At 54.7% G+C, this 20,029-nt stretch overlaps 5 protein-coding genes across 5 annotated transcripts; 2 read left to right on the plus strand and 3 right to left on the minus strand.

Annotated features, from left to right (window-relative positions):
* Nucleotides 1-232: 232 nt before the first annotated feature.
* On the minus strand, nt 233-2,366 carry J7T55_011925 (uncharacterized protein; the record flags this gene model as incomplete). The annotated part of the gene is made up of 2 exons (XM_053136760.1): nt 233-1,628; nt 1,693-2,366. The coding sequence occupies 2 exons, from the start codon at nt 2,364-2,366 to the stop codon at nt 233-235; spliced, it is 2,070 nt and encodes a 689-aa protein (XP_052999730.1).
* Nucleotides 2,367-3,683: 1,317 nt separating this feature from the next.
* J7T55_011926 (coatomer subunit gamma) lies at nt 3,684-6,660 on the plus strand (the record flags this gene model as incomplete). The annotated part of the gene is made up of 4 exons (XM_053136761.1): nt 3,684-3,759; nt 3,828-4,138; nt 4,200-6,333; nt 6,428-6,660. The coding sequence occupies 4 exons, from the start codon at nt 3,684-3,686 to the stop codon at nt 6,658-6,660; spliced, it is 2,754 nt and encodes a 917-aa protein (XP_052999731.1).
* A 1,600-nt stretch (nt 6,661-8,260) lies between these two features.
* J7T55_011927 (septin) lies at nt 8,261-9,849 on the minus strand (the record flags this gene model as incomplete). Its single annotated transcript, XM_053136762.1, has 2 exons — nt 8,261-9,353; nt 9,407-9,849. 2 exons carry the CDS (start codon nt 9,847-9,849, stop codon nt 8,261-8,263), a joined length of 1,536 nt encoding a protein of 511 aa, XP_052999732.1.
* Nucleotides 9,850-13,512: 3,663 nt separating this feature from the next.
* On the minus strand, nt 13,513-15,660 carry J7T55_011928 (ABC1 domain protein; the record flags this gene model as incomplete). The annotated part of the gene is made up of 2 exons (XM_053136763.1): nt 13,513-14,728; nt 14,804-15,660. The coding sequence occupies 2 exons, from the start codon at nt 15,658-15,660 to the stop codon at nt 13,513-13,515; spliced, it is 2,073 nt and encodes a 690-aa protein (XP_052999733.1).
* Nucleotides 15,661-16,151: 491 nt separating this feature from the next.
* On the plus strand, nt 16,152-17,702 carry J7T55_011929 (phd transcription factor protein; the record flags this gene model as incomplete). Its single annotated transcript, XM_053136764.1, has 5 exons — nt 16,152-16,511; nt 16,597-16,638; nt 16,738-17,080; nt 17,313-17,543; nt 17,599-17,702. The coding sequence occupies 5 exons, from the start codon at nt 16,152-16,154 to the stop codon at nt 17,700-17,702; spliced, it is 1,080 nt and encodes a 359-aa protein (XP_052999734.1).
* Between the last annotated feature and the right edge of the window lie 2,327 nt (nt 17,703-20,029).

The following is a 20,029-nucleotide window of genomic DNA, read 5'->3' on the forward strand; positions in this document are numbered from 1 at the left end:
TTATCAATTCTGTCTGCTGCGTTGACGCCCGAGTATCACGGAGCACCAACGCAATGCTGATACTTTCTCACACGGGCGGAAGTATATCATGACAAATATTGACCTTCAAGTACTGAAGCACTCTTTTAATTTGAGAATTAAGCGACTTTGTGTGGACAATTCCGCGCAGTTGTATCTGATTGAAGATACGGGTATTCAAAGCTAGAAACTACTATATCAACATTGACGCACCTCAATAAGCTTCATTGACTTCCACCTTGCTCAATGCCCTCCGCTTGTTTAGTACATCCCTATCAAACAGCAGTTCCGCCCTCCCATTTTCGTTGATCCTTACACTTACGGGCTCTTCGAAAGGGGCTACAGTCTCGACTCCCACCGTAGTATTGGCGGCGGCGGCCACCCCAGGAGGCTGCGAGTGAAGTCCCAACAACAAAAGCTCAGCAAGGGTGTCCCACGATTTGCCGACGTAGCCAGTAATGACGGTGTGCAGAAGATGCGTAACCGCTATCAGAGCATATAAGCCCACGACGATGAGAGACAGCAGGACCGGAACGCTAGAGCTGTCGTAGCCGTAGCCCTGGCGATAGGTTTTGAACTCATAGTGATAAAGCGTTCCAGGATCAGTCCAATTAGCAGCGGCGTAGAAGATGACATCGTTATGCTTGGACAGGATGTCTCGGTTCGATTGGAAGTAGGCCGAGGCTGCGTCGTACTGTGTCTGGGACAGCGAGACCGCGTCGGCCTCTTCGCCTTTGAACATGGGATCGGTGTGGGCTTCCTTCCAGCCAAAAGGCCCGTATGTGATGTCTGGCGGCATTGGGGCAATGCCCGCGAGGGCCAGGGCAAAGACCTTGGCCAGCGGCATTTTGCTGAGGTCTGGCTGATATTCAACGTAGACGTCTATAACCTTGATTGCCCAATCCGAGGAAATCTTGATGAGCTGTGTCTCTAAGTTCTGGCTGCTCTTGGAACCAAGTTCGGAGTTGACAACCCACTCTGAAACCACATCCCTGGTCGCATTCAGAACCGTGTTTGCCCATATGGCGTCAATGACGCAAGCCTGGGCCTTTGCGACAGCGTTCTCATGATCTTCCTCGCCATTCTCTAGCAGACTTCCCTGGACCATCAATATGGAGTGGTTTGTTGTTTGTTCGGGCGCATCGTTCCACACTATGATCGTAGTGTCCGTTGTGGAGTTGTTGGGCGTGCCGGAATTGATAATGTCAATGAAATCTGCGAATGTGAGGTTGGTGACTTCTGGACTGATATCCCCGAAGACTATGTAGGTGCTGTTGGGATCCTGTGTGTCGTTGAGCCATTGTGTCCCGCAGTTGCCTTGAACATAAGGTTGGAATGTGGTTGTCTTCGCAATATTTTCTAGCGTCGATTCTATCCGCAACCCGTTGAAGAAGTAGAAGCCTGGAAATCTAAGAGCCTCTGACATGAGCGTAGCTGGAAGAGTCCCGATTCCAATGGTGGGGGCTGGGTTGGGAAAGAATGGAAGGAATCCAGGATCCTTTTCAAGGGATGGTATTGTTCGAGTCAGGCCATATTGATCAGTGAACTGAATGTCGCTGTTTTCGTTCCGGACGATTTGAAACAGGTCATCTCGGAAAGCAATTTCATTTCTATTGAGACGTTAGAAATGATCGTTGTATCCACCTTGCTTGGTCAAAGTATGTCTGCACTCACGTGAGATTCACTCCTTTCAGACCAACACTACTTGGAGATATAGTTTCCTGCTCGTCAAGCAAGATGAGATAATGGCCTGTTGCGTAGTCTATTGGCCGCGGGATCAGAAGAACAGCGATGGACGGGCCGACCAGCGAGGCTAAGACTACCAAGGCCGACATAACGATCCCAAGGACAAGCCTTTGTCTGACACGAGCATGCTTGGAAGTAAGTCCCCCCCAGAACTCCAAAGACCACAGATACGAGATGTCGGTAACGCTGTACGGGCCCAGAAAGCTCCCCAGAGGCAGTCCGCGGTCCCCGAGCAGTTGATGACGAACAATGCTCATCAAGATTGTCCCCAGTGAGGTCTGCATCATAATTTCCAAGAATTTGGCGGCGAACTGAAGGGCTGTGAGTACCGTTGTGGATGGGTCACCCCAGTACCACGAGCGGATGTTCAAAACCATGAATGCTACCACTACCGTTAAAGGAATCAAGTGAATGACTGATTGGATCAAAGCCACTCCGCGGTCGTGATACAGAGCGATTTTGGGTTCCTCGCGCGGGCGACGCCATTGCCCGAGAACATGCAGGCGGAACAGTCGAATCGAAATTTGGATATAATAGATAATGACAAATAGAAGCCGCTTGCCAAAGAACGACGCACCGCCGTTGATGAGTACCGGCTTCATTTTGAGGTGCCCGCAGGCTCACTGGTTTATTGTGTCTACTGTTGAAAATGGCGAAACGGTCTCGCTGGCCAATTTTGTTGACGAGAGCGCCGTAATATTGGGCAACAAGGCTATATATCATTCACACTGGGATGGCCGTGACCTTGAATCAGGCAATCCCAGGCTGTGCAGCATCGGCGGCTCGTGGCAACCTTACACCCTCGCCAAGGCGCAGCTAGGGGCTGTTTCTGACCACCTTGGTGGAGATGGCGAATAGTACTCTCTGGAATTTGGTTGATAAAGACGTAACGGATGGAAATCTCGAAGTAAATAGGATCTGGAGTTGTAAGCTGAGAATCCTTCGGAACCCTCCGATATTTCCTGGTCCACGTGCAGGCAGCGAGTTTGTGGAAGCCTGGATCTATCACTTATAATACAGATACAACTATTGCCAGCAAAAATACTTGCGTGAGCATATATTTGCCTTCAACAGAAGATTATCATAAATGACCGTTGTATGAAAACATAGAAGCTGATAAGCAACAAAAATCAGGTATATAAAGTTCATAACATCCAAGTGATTGTTCTGCGAAACGTAAGAGGTTCTACAACATGTTCGTCTCCTGTAAATGGCCAATTTTTCATTATATATAGGAGAGAACATCGAAGCTTTGGTACTGGAAGGTTCATTGCAGGTATTAATCCTGATCAAGCAATGATTCTGTAGATGTGAAAGGAGTGGAGAAAAGAACAAGGGATATGGCGAGTGTGCTTTGGATCATTCTCTGGTCTCATCAGACAGATGGTAAAGCACTGCCCGAAGTATTTCCATTTGGAAAGTCTGGGTGAACCGATACCAATCTGAAAGGGACAATGATAGTAAGCATTTGCATATTTTCGGCTAGAGTTCGAGATGTAGGCGGCTGATTCACCAAAGTCAAGCTCCCCAGTACTCTGTAGTGACTCGTGACTCTGGGTGTGTTGCCATCCTGCTGCGTTGTTGTGCCCTGCCAACATATGGCTTGTCAGTATCCTCTACAAAGTGAAGTGAAACTCACGGTGCATAACAATCACACAGAAAAGTGACCAAATAGGAGCAGGTCGCAAGAGTGACAGTTTGGGTGAGGTCACTTGTGGTTTCGGGTTAGACCCTGACATACACTCGGAAGATAGCTCGCTCCGGCGTCACTAACAGGTGGCCTGTGCGAGCTGGCTGGCTGGCTTGCTTGCTTGGCCGCTCCGTCTATCTGGCTTCGCTGTCCCATGCCGCCGCCCAAAGACACGACGCAATCCCCATCTTCACCTTCCACGCCGTAACTGCTAGCCCAATTGCCCAGCATGAACTACGGCAAAAAGGACGAAGATGCCGACACCGGTCTGGTCAAGGTCGACCGGACCCAGGTCTTCCAGGAAGGTCAGGCTGCTTGCTCCCAACCAGCTCGCGCCCCTTACCAGAGCTCACATGCTAATGTGCCAGTACAGCGCGATTGTTCAACAGCTCGCCCATACAGCCACGAAGATGTCGAATCCTCCTGACCAAGATTGCCCTCCTCCTCTACACCGGCGAGAAGTTCCCCACCAACGAAGCCACCACACTCTTCTTCGGCATCTCGAAGCTCTTCCAGAACAAAGATGCCAGCTTGCGACAGATGGTGCACCTTGTCATCAAGGAGCTGGCCCACTCCGCCGAGGACATCATCATGGTCACGAGCACTATTATGAAGGACACTGGTGGCAGCACAGATATAATCTTCCGCCCAAACGCGATCCGCGCACTGTGCCGCATTATTGATGTATGGCCATGGTTTTGCGCCTGCTCGCTGGACTGCCCCTTGCTGACTGACCTCTTGCTAGGCGACCACTGTCCAATCCATTGAGCGTGTTATGAAGACTGCGATCGTCGACAAGAATCCCTCCGTGTCCTCCGCCGCCCTGGTGTCGTCGTACCATCTGCTCCCCATTGCGAAAGATGTCGTCCGCAGGTGGCAGAGCGAGACCCAAGAAGCTGCGGCTAGCACCAAGTCCTCAGGCGGTTTCTCCCTCGGTTTCTCGTCCTCTTCCGGCCAATTGCCAGTAAACAACTCCACCATGACACAATACCACGCTATTGGTTTGCTGTACCAGATGCGCATGCACGACAGGATGGCTCTGGTCAAGATGGTTCAGCAGTTCGGAGCTGCTGGTGCGGTCAAGAGCCCTGCTGCCATCGTTATGCTTGTTCGCCTGGCAGCGCAACTCGCCGAGGAGGATGCCGGTCTCAGGAAGCCAATGATGCAGCTCCTGGATGGCTGGCTGCGGCATAAGAGCGAGATGGTCAACTTCGAGGCGGCAAAGGCAATTTGTGACCTGCGGGACGTGACCGACGCCGAGGTCGCGCAGGCCGTCCATGTTCTGCAGCTGTTCCTCACATCTCCCAGAGCCGTAACCAAGTTCGCCGCCCTCAGGATCCTCCACAACTTCGCTTCATTCAAGCCCGAGGCCGTCCATGTCTGCAACCCGGACATTGAGCTCCTCATTTCCAACAGCAACCGCTCTATTGCTACATTTGCGATCACGACCCTGCTCAAGACGGGCAATGAAGCTAGCGTGGACCGCTTGATGAAGCAAATCTCGGGTTTCATGTCCGAGATCACGGACGAGTTCAAGATTACCATCGTCGAAGCCATCCGGACTCTGTGCCTGAAATTCCCCAGCAAGCAAGCTGGTATGCTGCAGTTCCTGAGTGGCATTCTTCGGGACGAGGGTGGCTACGAATTCAAGCGCGCTGTTGTCGAGAGCATGTTCGACTTGATCAAATTTGTTCCCGACTCGAAAGAGGATGCTCTTGCACACCTGTGCGAATTCATTGAGGATTGTGAATTCACAAAGCTTGCCGTACGGATATTGCACCTCTTGGGTGTGGAGGGCCCAAAGACGTCACAGCCAACGAAGTACATCCGGTATATCTACAACCGTGTCGTTCTGGAGAATGCAATCGTACGCGCATCCGCAGTCACTGCTTTGGCCAAGTTCGGAGTTGGACAGAAAGATCCCGAAGTGAAGAGGAGTGTACAGGTTCTGCTTACTCGCTGCTTGGATGATGTCGACGATGAGGTCAGAGACCGTGCTGCCCTGAACCTCAGGTTGATGAGCGAAGAAGACGAGATGGCGGAGAAGTTCGTGAAGAACGACAGCATGTTCTCTCTTCCCTACTTCGAGCACCAGCTTGTCATGTACGTCACATCAGACGACAAGTCCACATTCGAGTCAGCTTTCGACATCTCCAAGATTCCTGTGGTCACCCGGGAACAAGCGGACGCCGAAGACAGGACGAAGAAGCTCACAGCTACCACCCCATCCCTCAAGCCACCAAAGGTGTCATCCACAAAGGCTGCGCCATCTGGAGCCGAAGCCGCAGCGTCTGCTACGGCGGCAGCTCAGCAGTATGCCCAGGAGTTGATGAACATCCCAGAGATGAAGGAGTTTGGCAACGTGCTCAAGTCATCACCTGTTGTTGAGTTGACAGAGGCCGAGACGGAGTATGTTGTCAAGGTCGTCAAGCACATTTTCAAGGAGCATATCGTGCTTCAATACGATATTACCAATACCCTCGACTCTGTCGTACTAGAGAACGTATCTGTGCTCGCTGGTCCTTCAGATGACGAAGAACTTGAAGAAGTCTTTATCATCGAGGCCGAGAAGCTTCCTCAGAACGAGCCTGGCAAGGTCTACGTGGCGTTCAAGAAGGCTGGCGGAGAGGAGTCGTTGCCAGTGGTTTCTTTCAGCAACACACTCAAATTTACCAGCAAGGAGATCGACCCATCGACAAACGAGCCCGAGGAGAGCGGCTACGACGACGAGTACGAGGTGGCCGAGTTCGATTTGGCCGGCAGCGACTACGTGATCCCGACGTACGCGAGCAACTTCGCGCACTTGTGGGAGCAGGTCGGTGCCGCTGGTGAAGAGGCTGAGGAGACGCTGCAACTGAGTGGCATGAAGAGCATCGCAGGTACGTCACTTTATTTCCATTCGCATTTCGCCCTCTTCGATACTTTGAAGAATTCCTGAGTTCGCGTTGAAAAGATTACTGACTTCCCTTGCAGAGGCAACCGAGCAATTAGCAAAGACTCTTTCGCTTCAGCCACTGGAGGGCACCGACGTGCCTGTCAACCAGACCACACACACGCTCAAGCTCCTTGGAAAGTCGGTCAATGGCGGCAAGGTCGTGTCCAACATTAGGATGGCGTACTCGGCCAAGTCGGGCGTCACAACCAAGATCACAGTACGCGCAGAAGAGGAAGGCGTGGCTGCGTTGGTGGTTGCTTCGATTGCATAGTTCACGCCAAAGTTGTACAGCCCACCGTTTGATATGGAACGGGCCACCTTGCCGGCTGCACGAAGACCCACACAGACAAGTTCGGCACGGCTATGATTATAGCTGGTACAAGAATCCCAGTGCTGACCAGAGATAAGATGGACATATGAATGGAGACCAGTTAGCGCAGGAGCTAGCAGTACGCAGTCCAGTCTGACGGCGATAGACGACCGGGACGGGGATAGGAAACAGTGTCAGTGAAAAAAGAGTCTTTTCGTTGAGCGGGTGATGTTCAAAAAGAAGGTCTTTTTTGTTCAATGAACGATCAATCCTCGGGACGAATTGACACGGCGGGTGATGATGACTGGAGTCTAGCATTGGTTTTGTTATAATCGAGAATACCTGAACTTTCCCCCTGTTTTGAGACCCACCTACTAGCCAAGGTGTGCCATAATCAATCCCCGTCGTGACAGTGGAATACCACCTCTCCGATGAAATGATCAGGTTGCCTCGCGACAATGACGAGTCGAATCGATCCCAACAGCCTCCTGGCAATGGAGCGTCTCTGGGAATTCAGCCACATTTCTGGAGACGTAGTGGATCAGAGCCTCTAGTAGGGCTCGTATGCCCAATGGCCGCCCTACACGTCCACGAGCGTCGCCAGCAATATCGACCTCCAAATAAGTCACTCTAAGGCCTCAGGACATAGGATCTTGTTCAGCTTAGGCAAAGGTATTGAAAAGGCACCACGGCAACAAAAAAGAACAATGAACAAGGCTCCTGTACGAAGACCCACGTTGCTCTCACTCGCCGTTATTGAGAGGGAGCCAGTCGACTGGACGTCACATAGAACAACGATCGCGGTGCTTGTCCAGGAGGTGATCTCTCACATTGCCTCGTCCCCTCATGCTGCCTACATAGGTAATGTAAAGTCTCAAACTAACAGCCTAGCCTAGCCAGCAGCAGCTTATAAGGTATCTAGTAACAAAACGGTCTCCCTGCCCGACTATTCCTCCACCTCAATCTCATCCTCAGCCCCCACTACACCCCCTTCCCCCGTTATCTTCTGCTGAGCAAACTCGACAAAAATTGGGGAATCCTAGAAGTGAATAACAAACGAAATAGAAGCAAAAAGAATTTTAGTCATTAACCGTCTCCTATGAAAGAAGCCTCAAACAATGAGAGGAGCCGGGGTTTGTTGAAATGTTTTTTGACGTAGAATGGAATTCGTGACATAACGCCTGCAGACACGGTTGTGCTACGATCATGATCGCCCTGGAGTGCCCTGAGGGTAGATTGTCCACGACGCCGCCGGCCTGGCCCGTGATATGAGAGGCGACAAGGTGCTCGCGAGAAATAATTTCTACAGCCGAAGTAAGATTTTCTGAATGACAAACGAGGATGGGTCTCCTCTGCAAGATCGTTAAGAGGTAGTGCGGTATAAAAAGGGTCGAGTTCTCCGAGGCTGAGCGAATAATGCGCCGTGAGTATGGTGGTCGACATCAAGGGAGGGAAGGCGGCCATCCTAGAAGGTCACAACCCTAATATTATGGGCTTGACGGTGGTGTCTCTGGTCGGAACGGGGCTCGGCATCTGGATCTCCGGGTCCGAACCTCTTCTCCTATCGACGTCGAACTGGCCCATCGCGCTGCTTGAGGCGGCTTGTCCTCCACCCTTCATACCATTGCTCCCGGCTAGCCTCGCGGAGCTCGTTGCGCCACTCGCCGAACACCGAGTCCTTTAGTCGGAGGAAGTCGCAATGCTCTTCGTTGTTTGGGTCTGCGAAGCCCCAGGGGAACTTGCGGCCGAGAACTTCGGGCTCGTATATGTCGGGGCTGATGATTGACATGGGAATGTAGGGGACCTCATCCTCTCCCAGCTCATCCCCTGTCCTACTGCGCCGCACAGAACTGACCGATTGTCTGTGTGAGCTGGGGGATTCGTTGCCTTGGATGGGCAGTTCCTCGCCTTCCTCTTCCTCCCCGTCGACACTCTCCTCATCACTGTGGTCATCCTCTTGAGACTCGGGCTCCTCTGGGATTCTGCTGGAAGTCGGCGGGGATTCGTAATCATCATCTTCGAGACCCAAGACCTGGAGTGGGTCCAGGTTTGCTTTCTTCAGACTGTCCCAGACAGTCTTTTTCAAGACTTCCATGTGTTTGGTGGTGATGGTATCGGCTTTCGCGACGACGGGAATGACGGTTGTCTTGCCCTGCAGGGTCCGTAAGACCTGTAGGTCGAGATCCTCATCCAAACTGCCGACGATCCGGTTCTCCGGGTGGTACTTGCCATTGCCATTGGCCGAAACGGCCTTAGTGGACGCAATGTTGCGATCCAGCCGAGCTGGATCGAGGATCAGGAAAGCTGCGTGGATATGGGTATCCTGTACACCAGGCGATCTCACAACCTTCATTTCCTCGGCGAAGGTGTCCTCGAACTTGCTCTCCAAGAATGTTGCCATTTCTCGAAGCTGCAGGTCAACCACGTTTTTCTCCAGCCCTTCCGAGTCCCATAGCGTGACTCCAACGCGCTCACCATCAATTTCGCTCTCGATGAAGTGGGGGATGAAATTGCCCGAGGGCTGGGCTCGGTTGGAGGGGTTCTCGTCCTCGATGGTGGATTTGGCTCGCTTCTTGGCAGGTAGGGCAAGGGCGGTCTTCAGGAACTCGAGGAATGAGGTCTTGCCAGAACCCCGCGTTCCGATGATCAGGATGCTGGAAAGGGTCAGTGATGGACGCTCAATGTGCACCGAGACATTCTAACATACTTGAACGGGGTCGGATCCTTCCTCCTGCGTACGCGTCGAGGGCTGTTGACGGTGCTCACCGCACTACTGGCGTAGCTGTACCGACCGCGGTGGGTCATGCTCTCGGTGCGCGCATAGGGGTCGACCCAGTTCCCGTTGGGAACTGGAGGAACAGCAGGAGCAGTGCTGGTGGACGCGCGAGGCGGATCCATTGAAGGACGAGGAGTGCTGGAGCTGTACTGGCGCTGGTCTGCTCTGCCTGACACAATGGCAATGGAGTCGGGGCGGGTGTCAACGCCAAAGTGGTCGAATTGGGGGGCGGGCGCTCCGTTGTAGAGCTGTGGAAGACGAGGCGGGGACTTGGGGACGGCAGCATCGCGCTGGCGTTGAAGTTCTGCCTCTCTGGCCTGTTGGGCCTTCTTTCCTCCCTTCATCTCGCCTGACTTGCTGCGTCTTAACAGCATCCCGAAGCTTGAGCGCTGAGGATTGCTCATTCTCTGAAATGTAGGTCTGGCGCTATCTGCGGAGGAAGCCACTAGGGCATAGACCAGCAAAGTGAGTTCGTTTCAGGCGGCACGGAAGGTGCTCCGGACGAAAAGAGGGAAAGGCGGGCGGCCAGGGGATTTGGAGACGGGTCGTCCAAGGAAGCGGTCCCGAATTTGGGATGAATTGGCTGCCGGTGGGGACAATTGGCAAGAGCGAGACAAGGTGAAGTCTTGCAAATGGAGTATGCGATGGGTTGTCGTGGGAGTCGCACCGTGACTTTCGGTCTGCACTTTCGAGAACTCGGAGCCTTAGGAAAAGGAGCCCCTGTTTGCGGTTGAGGGTGACAGAGACCAGCGAGCGAAGCCTCACCTAGGGACAGGGCTTCGTAAGGGGCGGGAAGGTATGGGTCGACGTCTTGGTTAAGCGCCTCTGCTTTTCGTGTCAGTTCAGGACGGGATAAAGATCGACTGGCGGCTGCTGCTTGTTTCAGCTCTTGGCTGGCCTATCGAGAACACACGACAATATGGCCAAGATCAAGATGGGTGCAGGCAGGCGCGAGGGGACGTGACAAGGAGTTGCTCGCGTACCAGAATCCGCAATTGACGCCGGCGACTCAACGTGCTCGTTGACCGAGTCAAGCTGTTCGCAGTGCTGGCTGCTGTGAATGATACACTGTCAGTATCTGGGCGCAGTAAAGGGACTCTGAGCAGTCCGTGACACCACGTGCGGATCGGCGTCGGCAATAGATCGTCAGTGCAGGACGCATATGCTGGCGGTGTGAATCTGCGGTTGTGACGCTGCAAAAGGAGCAAGAGTGTCCGGCGATGGGAATAGCAATGATGAAAGGGAACCGACTCGTCCGTCCGCGTTGACACAGAGGAAATACCACTCTGATGCTCGGAGATTTAATGTGCCTTGTGCGTCACTTGGCAGATCTCTACCAGTCCCGCGCAACCATGGGGTGAATGTCACACGATCCAACAGGAAGCTTCACGACATAGTAAAGAAAAGGGGTGACAACGTACAGCTTTGCAGACCTAGGGTTTGCTCGCGGGTGCGGTAATATTGCCGAGTTGCTATGCTCTGCGGTCCGACTCGAAATAGGATATAGGTTGGAGGGTGGTGATTGTGTGGTAACGCGACACTGGGAGAGCTAGCTACCAAAGGAGCCTAGTCAGGGGTAAGGTGTCGACTTGTGCCGTCCAGTCAGTCCAGCGACGCACTTTGCAGGCGTACGTGAGAGGAACGCGAAGGGGGGAAAAAAGAATAGGAAAGGAAACAGATCAAACGAGTGGTGGTGAGGTGGGCAGGGCAGCAGTGAACAATGAAGGGTGTCAGTCCTGAGGAGACACGGTCCCTCTCTCGCTCTCTGTGTGTCTGTCTTGTGCTCTAGTACTGCAGGTAGACAAGCAGCCAATGACCAGCGCTCGCAGAACCGTTTTAGTCCAGGTTTCCCGACCTTGAACTGTGATGAGGGCGTGTTGACGAGGAGGAGAATGGGACGATGAATTTACCTCTGCGCCAGAGGATTGGATGGGATCGAAAGCTGGGCCAAGGTACCTACAGTTAGGTAGAGAGATGGCTCTTGTCGCGCACCCGCTATTGGAGACCGGCACTGAGGAGGCGCTTGAGTAGCCCCAGTCAATCAATCAGTCTTTCAGGGGCTCCATGCGCATGGGCCAGGCCGGGGGAACCACTTAGATGGAGATGGTGCCTTGCAGAGAGCCCACCGTTATTCTACTAAACCTCCGTCTTGGAGCCCAGTCCCGTCCACATGGGACATAAGACGGAAAGACGGACAGACACCCTGCCCTAAGCTGCGAACCTCTCCTCAGCCGTTGTGAGAACACCTCGACCTGGGTAGTGGTACTGCACGCTACCTACCTAAGCATGCTGCATGCAGCACATATACCGGTCCACAGGCAGGCAGGTAGCGCATTGACGGGACTCATATCGAGCAAGCCAAGCAATGTTTCTGCACGCAATGCAGATGACAGGCAGCCTGAGCGCGCCCATGTCAGTATCAGCAATGCGTCCTGCGTCCCTCTGCAACGACACCGGCATCGACAGCATCAAAATCAGCAACGCAACAAGGGCTCAAGATTGCGGCAGCGGAGGGCCCCTTTAAATTGCAGGCAGCGTGGTCCTCGGGAGGCGAGAGCAAGGTGCCGTGCCTCCAATCATCCTATACCAAGCAGATCCCACTTATTTTTGATATGGTAGCATCCCGACCCTGGTCTACCAGAATTGCCATTGTCTGTGTTGGGCGCGGCGTTCATCAATCGCACAGACAGACAGACGGACAGCCAGCCCCCAACATAACCAATGGCGGGCGGCAGTAGATGCTGCTTCGGTCTGCAACCCGCCGCTGAGCTCGCCTATAAGGACATTTCTGGCCATCACATGATGCGACCCGGGGTGAGTTTGTACTGCGCAATGACGGTTAATTCATCGAGTGAGTGAGCAATTGAGCAAGTCGGTCCCCACCGACCGAACGGTACTTCGCCGTCTCCGTCCAATCCTGCCCCGGCAGAGACAAGGGCATCCGCCGCCCTGATGCCAGAGCAGTCCGGACTGCGTTCTGAAGATAACCGAGAATGCGATAGTCAAGCCCGGATTGTTAGCCAAGGGCAAGCCAGAGGCAGACGCAGAGGCTTGCATCTTGCATATACACAGCAGTGGCTCATCGGAGACCACAGAAGGCCTCGACCGTTTCAGAAACAAACCTCCCGCCCTACCGGGGCTATGCAGAAGCCAATTTAAGCGCACCTCACCGCGCTCATATTGGCCGCCCCCGAAGCCGTCAATCTCCCTTCCAGAATGCTCCAAAGCGAAGCCACAGCAGGCCAGGCTGGGTGGGCGTTCGTCGAGCCGCGGCCCGATGTCACCTCCCATTCTGAAACTCTGCAAATTTGCGTGGTATTGAGATGATCAGCTCCTGCTCTCGACTGACGCATGGACGCAATCTCACTGCTCCAGGATTAGACCAGCTGTCCGAAATCACGTCCAGCTTCCCCGAGCTGCACACATACAGTATATTGTGGGCACTCGGGCGCGGGACGTTGATGCCCTGTACGCAGAAGATCATCAGTAGAACTGATCAGATCTGACAGACCGCCGTCAACTAGACCGATGCCTTCGCAGCCGCAAAGTAACAGCATGAAATGTATCTCCTGCCAATTAGGCCGTGAATGTACTTCTCGAAGAATGTAGATAGACATCTAGCCCGGCGATACAGATATTGCTCGTCTGCTATAGTTTTTTAATTGCGTCATTGCTTTTTGGAATCTCAACAAGGAACATGTCGACGTAGCAAGGGAGACTTGGGAATCATATTACAGAATTGAGACACCCAAGTTGAAGGAGAGAATTTTTGCCAGCCATGGCTTTCTGACTTGCTTGGAATAAGTATTGACTGGAGTAGCCGCCTCCCTCCTGCCCGCCGCCCGTCGAAGAGTACATGAACGCCGAAGCTCCCTACGCCTTCTCTCCAACGCCTGTATGGTGGTCTGTATGCAGCTGATATACATCTATGAGCCCGAGCTCCCTGCACGTCTCTCGTGCGGGTCCCCTCTCTCTTTGTCTAAAAGCCCTGAGAGTCTTGTCTAGTCTCTTCGGTGTATGACTCCTCTGGCTCTCTCTCAGCCTTCAAACACCCCGTGCTGGAGTTCGACACCCATGTCCTTGGCCATGTCCGCCATTCTCGCCTCGACCTCGTCTTCCATGCCGCCCCCGATGCCGAGCCACTGCCGTATCTTGAAGAAGTAGAACAAGATATCCGAGCCCCACAGCACCGTCTTGAACAGCAGGTGGCGCCACCGATACCTAAGCCGCTCCGGCCAGGGTAGGTTCGGGTCCATGAACAGGCTCCTAGACGCCCACTCGCCCATCATCTTGACCCGGTTGACTGGCGACCCCAAAAACTGGTTGTTCCCCTGTACGATGCGCATATTGCGGCCGATGAAGATGAGCTCCTTGGGCCACTTGTCCTCATCGGCGAGTATATCTCTGATTCCCTGCTTCATGCGCCGCTGCATGGCGTAGCTCCTCTCGCTGGGGGTCATGCCCTCCATCATGAGCCCGCGCTTGAACTCCTGGTCGCCGCCCTCGTACGGCCGCATCAGCGTCGCGGACGCGAAGATGTCGGCCGCCTTGATGCCCCACTCCTCCGTCACCTCCTTGATCTTGTCGTTGTCGAACGTCATGAGCGACTTCCAGAACTCGCCGTACTCGCGCCTGAACTTGGGGCTCATGTACACGTACAGCCCGTGGTCGATGAGCACCAGCTCCGCGCGCCCGCTGGGCAGCCGCCGGATGAAGATGTTGCCCGGGTGCGGGTCGCAGTGCACGACGCCCCACTTGAATATCTGCGCGCTGAAGAGGTCTACCATCGTCGTCATCACCTCCTTGGCCGACAGCCCCAGCCCGCCCCTGCCGCGCGGTCCTTTCCACTCGTTCCGCTCCGGCTTGAGCTGTGCGCCGCCGGCGCCGGGGCCCTGCTGCAACTTCTGCCGGATGCGCGCCATATCGGGTGCGTCCAGCTGCTTGCCGTGCACGCCGGGGGATCCCTTCCCGTAGCCGCCGAGCCAGGGGCCCGTCATGGTAGCCTTATCCCACAGTCGTGTGCCTTCGATCCATTCGGTAGTTAGGACACGCCTGGACGAGAGCTCGGAGTAGACGATGGGGACGTAGACGCGGCCCTTGAGGGTTGGCTCGTCGTTGATGAGCTTGCGCATCGTCTCGGAGTTCTTGGCCTCGTTGACAAAGTCGGTCTCGAGTTCCAGCCGCTCCGTGATGAAAGGGACCAGGCTGTACAATGGTAGGTCGAACCACTTGCTGTAGACCCATGTGACTACCCTGTGCAGCTTCCAGTCAATATGTTGAAGAAGCATTAAGATAGCCTCGACTCTCGCACGTAGCATGTAAACTTACTTGAACGCCCACAAGTCCCAGCCGATCTGCTTCGCAATCTCCGGCTTCTGGATCTTGAGCGCGACCTCCCTGCCGTCCGGCAGCCTCGCCCAGTGCACCTGCGCAACGCTGGCAGACGCCCTGGCCGCCGTCTCGATCACGCCCTTGCCCTCCTCGCCGGCGAAGCTGACCCCGAAGACCTCCTGCACGCTCCGGCCGCCAAAGTCCTGCCGGATGACCTTCTCGACCTCGTCCCAGCTGTTCTGCGGCGCGTCGTCGAACATGCGCGAGAACATCTTCTGGAACTCGGGGGGCATGATGGCGCTCTGCATGGCGATGGCCTGGCCGATCTTGAGGTACAGGCCGCCGTTGTGCCGCAGCAGGTCGAACATGCGCTCCGCGGACCGCCTGTGGAGCTCCGGGATGCCGCCGTCGCTCCCGATCAGCGGCAGCGGCTTGGCGCGGAAGTTGATCTTGTAGTCCAGGGCCACCAGCACGCCGGTGCCGAAGGTGCGCAGGCTGCGGCCCAGCCCGGACGCGTACACCTGGCTGTCGATCACGTACACGGTGCCGCTCACCGCGGTGAGGATGAGCAGCCGCCGGAGCCATTTGCGGGAGCGGGTGAAGGAGCGCGCGGCTCGTGGTGCGCCGAGGGAGTCGGGCGTGGGAGGGCCGCGGAGGGGCTGCAATGGCGCCGCGGTCTGGAGGGAGCGGCGGTGCGCGAGGAGAGGTGAGGTTGTCGAGAGCGGTTGGGGTCGTCGGGCAGCCCACTGGATGGGTCCCGGGCTTGCGACGGGTCCGCTGGTCGCGTGCGACGACGGCCGCGCGCACGACAGCCTCGGTTGCCGGCGAAGGCGTGCTATGCTCTGTCGCAACATAGCTGCCGGCTGATATTTGTCAATTCAGCGTGGAGAGGAGGAGGCGGGCATCTGGGGCGCTGGCTGGAGGCTGGAAGGATGCCTAGTTTTCTTTGTCGAAAGGATCTCGGGGAATCAATGACGAAAGTCGGTCTTTGGGGGAATCCGCTTTATCGCCGCTGCGGCTTCTTGGCGTCCTATTGCACCGTCCGGCCGGGACATACCGAGGCCCTGGGGCTTGACTTAGATGCGCTGATTGCCCTATTGGGACATGGCCGGCTTACATATTAGGCCGACTATGGCTGTTGGTACACCTCCCAGCAAAAGTCAATAAAGCCAACATGCCTGAAATCTGCTCGAGAAATTTACCTAGCCAACAGTAGACATCGATGAATGTTGGCTTGACAACAGCTGTATGACGTTTCTGCGCGTGAACGCTATTTCTCCAAAATGAAGAAGTTGTCGCATGGCTGGCATCATCCATCTCGTCCAGTAAATGCCCTCTTTTAATCATGAATCCCTACGTGTCAAGTCCAGACGACATACCTGCCACTGATAGTTATGTGGACTTGCCCTTCTACGGACGGTACTTCCCCAGACTGGACGACTTCCATGTTGATCCCCGGCACGTGAAGTCCCGGGATGCAGACTCTGCACAATACTGGGCTTCAGTCGTTGACATGTGCAATGAATCTATCAGAATCTATCCAGCCGATGAAGGCGGCCGGGACGTGTTTGCACTTGGAAGTGTCGTTGTCAAGTCAAGCCATCTGCACAAGCCAAGAGACGGCCAACGCACAGAGATCGATTACTCCTATGCTGATGCCAACGAAACCCAGGCCGTCGCAATAGCCAGGAGCGTGTTTAAAGCCGTGAGAGTACCAGAGATTTATTTTGCTGGAAAGGTTCATTCTCTTGAACTCATTGGCATCGCGTTCATCACTGACAACTTTGCAGATCAATGGACGCCAGGTATTGGTCCAGGAAAGAATTCCCGGTGTAGGTTTGAACGTCGCTTGGCCGTACCTATCACCAGCCCAGAAGGAATCATTTAAAAACAAGGCACGAGAGATACTGCGACTGTTGCACACTATCAAGCCCGCTGATGGACGCCGGGCTCGCAACCATGTCGTCCAAGATCCCAATATTCTCACCAACGGCCGTATTCGTCCCCTCGAAGCGGATATCCTCTTCTCGGACTCCAACACCGACCCAGACATGAGCTTCATGCATAATGATTTTGCCAAGTCCAACTGTATAGTGGACAATGACAGGATTGTAGGACTTGTCGATTGGGAAATGGCTGGCTTTTTTGGGTGGAAAACAGCGGGAGAAGTCCATCGTAGGATCAGAACACCTCAAAGGGAGCATTTTGCCAATGCTGACTTGAGCGAGGAGACGCTCAGAGACATCATGTGGTGGAACGATCTTTATGACGATGGTACTCTCGAGCTTTGACAGCGGCTGGCTTGTTGTTGTGGCATACTCTTGGACTCAGCTAGGAATGGCCCTAGGTAGTGTCAACACAACCTTGTTCGGGGTGAAGGCTGCTGTGCCCTGCTTTCAAGAGAGAGAATGCGTACAATGAAGACGATAGCTACTTAAGGTGCCTAGGGGATGTCACTTCCAGACTTCAAATCTGGCGCTCAGCCTCAAGCGTATGATCTACTTAGAAGCTCACGAATACTCCTCTCATATCGACTACGTGATTCAACACAACGCCGGTAGTCCAAATGCCGAAGCACTGACTGGCCTCCTCCGCACCCTGGGTTTCGATCCCATGGCCGTCTGTCACCGCCGAGCCGGACTTGGTAAACAGAAGAGAAGCGCCAAGCGCAGCCAGCCTCTGCTTATCAACCGACGCTTCTGGATTTGCTGCGGAAGCGGTGCGGCACCTGATGGTTGTAGGCGGCACGGCGAGCAGGACAACCTCACTGACTTGCGGTCATGACAGCCAAGTCGCTGCGCAGCTGCTCCTGTCTTGGGGACACGACAGTGACACGGCGACAACTTCATCCGCTCCGCCGAGCATGCTTGTGATGCAGCTCTGGCCCGCGGTCTGAGGCGTGCTTCGTGCCCTGGAAAACACATTGCGCGGCCTAGTCCTCCATCACGTTTGACAGCTTCAGCCAGCTCCGGACTCTCCAAACTGTCTGATCTATTTAGGCCCTGATGCCAAAGTGAGGTGAGGCACGCTAGAGTCCGGCAATTCTTCGTGAAAGCTTAAGTCTTCTGAGCGGTGACAAGCGAAACATTGGCCTGCAACGGACGGTGTCTCCATGCTGGCAGGAGTGAGCTGCCGCACGTGGCCGTCGTCAAGTCAGGTCACTCCGTCCAGCGCATGACAGACATCGACGCATCTGGCTAGTCGGCCATCAGGAGTCGCCGGCCGCATGACAATTACTGCAGCTCTGCCGACCGACGCTCTCTTCTCAGGCTTGTCGTTCAGGACGGGAGACGCGGCGCTAATTGGCCCAGTCCTGGTGTCGGATGCTTCCGCAGCTACAACATCTGAGACACTGTATCAACCCCGGAAGCGTGGGGAGTTCGCTGGACTATAGGTTATGACGCAGCCAGGCAGCTCACAGCCACACGGTGGGTGGTCAGGATGAAACTCGTTTCCCTGACCATTCGGGAAGGGGTTCTGTGAGCTTCTGAGGCCAGCGCACCAACCCCTACCTCGTCAAGTAACCCATGAGTTATCCTGTTGCCCCTATAGCAATAGTTAAGACGTTATGATCCACGGGTGTCACCCAAGAATTATTTCAGGACGAAGATCGGCCTCATGGAGATCATGGGCGAACCTGCCCACGGGCGCATGAGAGATCCTTCCAAGGTCTTCAAAACTCATGATGTGACTGGAATTATTAGGATGATTTGTCTAGGTCCATGCTCAGACTGGAACAAAGGACAAGCGACTTCATAAAGTGGTCCCCGACGATCACAGGCGGGACAGCTGGGCAACCAGATCGACCTGTCTTCGGCGCTGGTGTCCGGGCGGTAAGAAGGGACAGCAGACAGCAGACGTCGCAGAGATGAGTCGGGCTCATCTTGGGGTTCATGCCGCGTCAGATCTAGCGCAAAGTTTCTGGGCTGCCGGACTGTAACGGTGTGAGCGCCCGATGGAGGGGTGTCTCACTATCAGGCCCCAACAAATGAGGCTCTCGTCATTTTGACATGAAGTTATCGTGATGGGCACATCAGGCAGGCAAGAGGCAGGATTCACCTAAATGAGCCCCAGCTTGAGGCCTTACCGAGGCAGTGGGCTCAGGGCAGTAGCGCAATCTCTGAGGCGGTTTCCAACATCGCGGCAACGGAAGATCCTGGCTCTGACTATTGCGATCGTTCACGTTGGCGATCATTCATGACTTGATGATTGCACTATGACTTCTCGCGTGCACCATCTCTTCTGACCCGCAGCCTGATGCAGCAAAGACTATTCCATCAGATTAGGTAGGCTGGCGGGTCATGACCACGGACTCGGCCACGGTCACGGTCACGGTCACGGTCAGGGCCAAGACCAAGTGTGCACGGGAGATTGACAAGCCTTACCAAGAACGGGCGGTTCGCAGTGTTGCGTCGCCATTGGAGTCTAGATCCTCCTGGCTCAGGGCTAAATGAAATCTTCGGTCCTTTGAAGGCGCCAGTGTCGAGCGGGCGGCGATAAGGGACGAAGATCCTGAGTGCAGCGCCATTTATCCTGAACTGCAAGATTTGTGCAATTTCCTGTGCTTGATCGGCAGGAGAGTCAGGACCGGGGTTTTCCTCTAAAATTGGGCGAGATTTTGCAGGAGCGGTTGCAGGCGTTCGTTTTGGCAGGGCAATGGCAGTCGAGCATGAATTCTGGTCGGAGGTCCCCTGGCAGAGGGGAGATATGACGCGCAGATAGGCTGGAGAGTCACGGCGCAGTACGCAATGGTACTGGTGGGCTTGTTTGGGATTGATGGCGAGCCTGAGTTGCCGCTAACGTCCCGATAATTGCATGCTCCATGAATCTCTACCCGGGTGATCTGGGTGTTCTCGACGATGCCCAGAGGCGAACAGCCACGCCAGACACGCAATGGATGGGAGGGCGGGCCACTGGGCTGATAGGGCACGATTTGTAGATTTGTGGCAGAGCTGCAGAGAGGCACGAGAAAGTTGGAAGCGAACCAACAGGATGCAGGTCAGGTCAAGGTCACGTCAGGTTGGTCGAGTCGAAGCTAGTCGGATCGGATTGGATCGCAATCTCTGCGAACGGGAGGTGAGGAGCGGTTGAAATAACCTTGGAGTATCGGGGCAACCTTCTTTTGCCCCATGCCACTAGGTCATTGGCGGGATTGGTGATGGTATCTCGGAGGTTGCACGGCGGGAACCCAGACTGGGGCATAGCCTCCTTCGCTCCCCATCC

The sequence above is a fragment of the Diaporthe amygdali genome (genome assembly GCF_026229845.1).
Source record: "Diaporthe amygdali strain CAA958 chromosome Unknown NODE_2_length_3802984_cov_64_841326, whole genome shotgun sequence".
Taxonomy (NCBI): domain Eukaryota; kingdom Fungi; phylum Ascomycota; class Sordariomycetes; order Diaporthales; family Diaporthaceae; genus Diaporthe; species Diaporthe amygdali.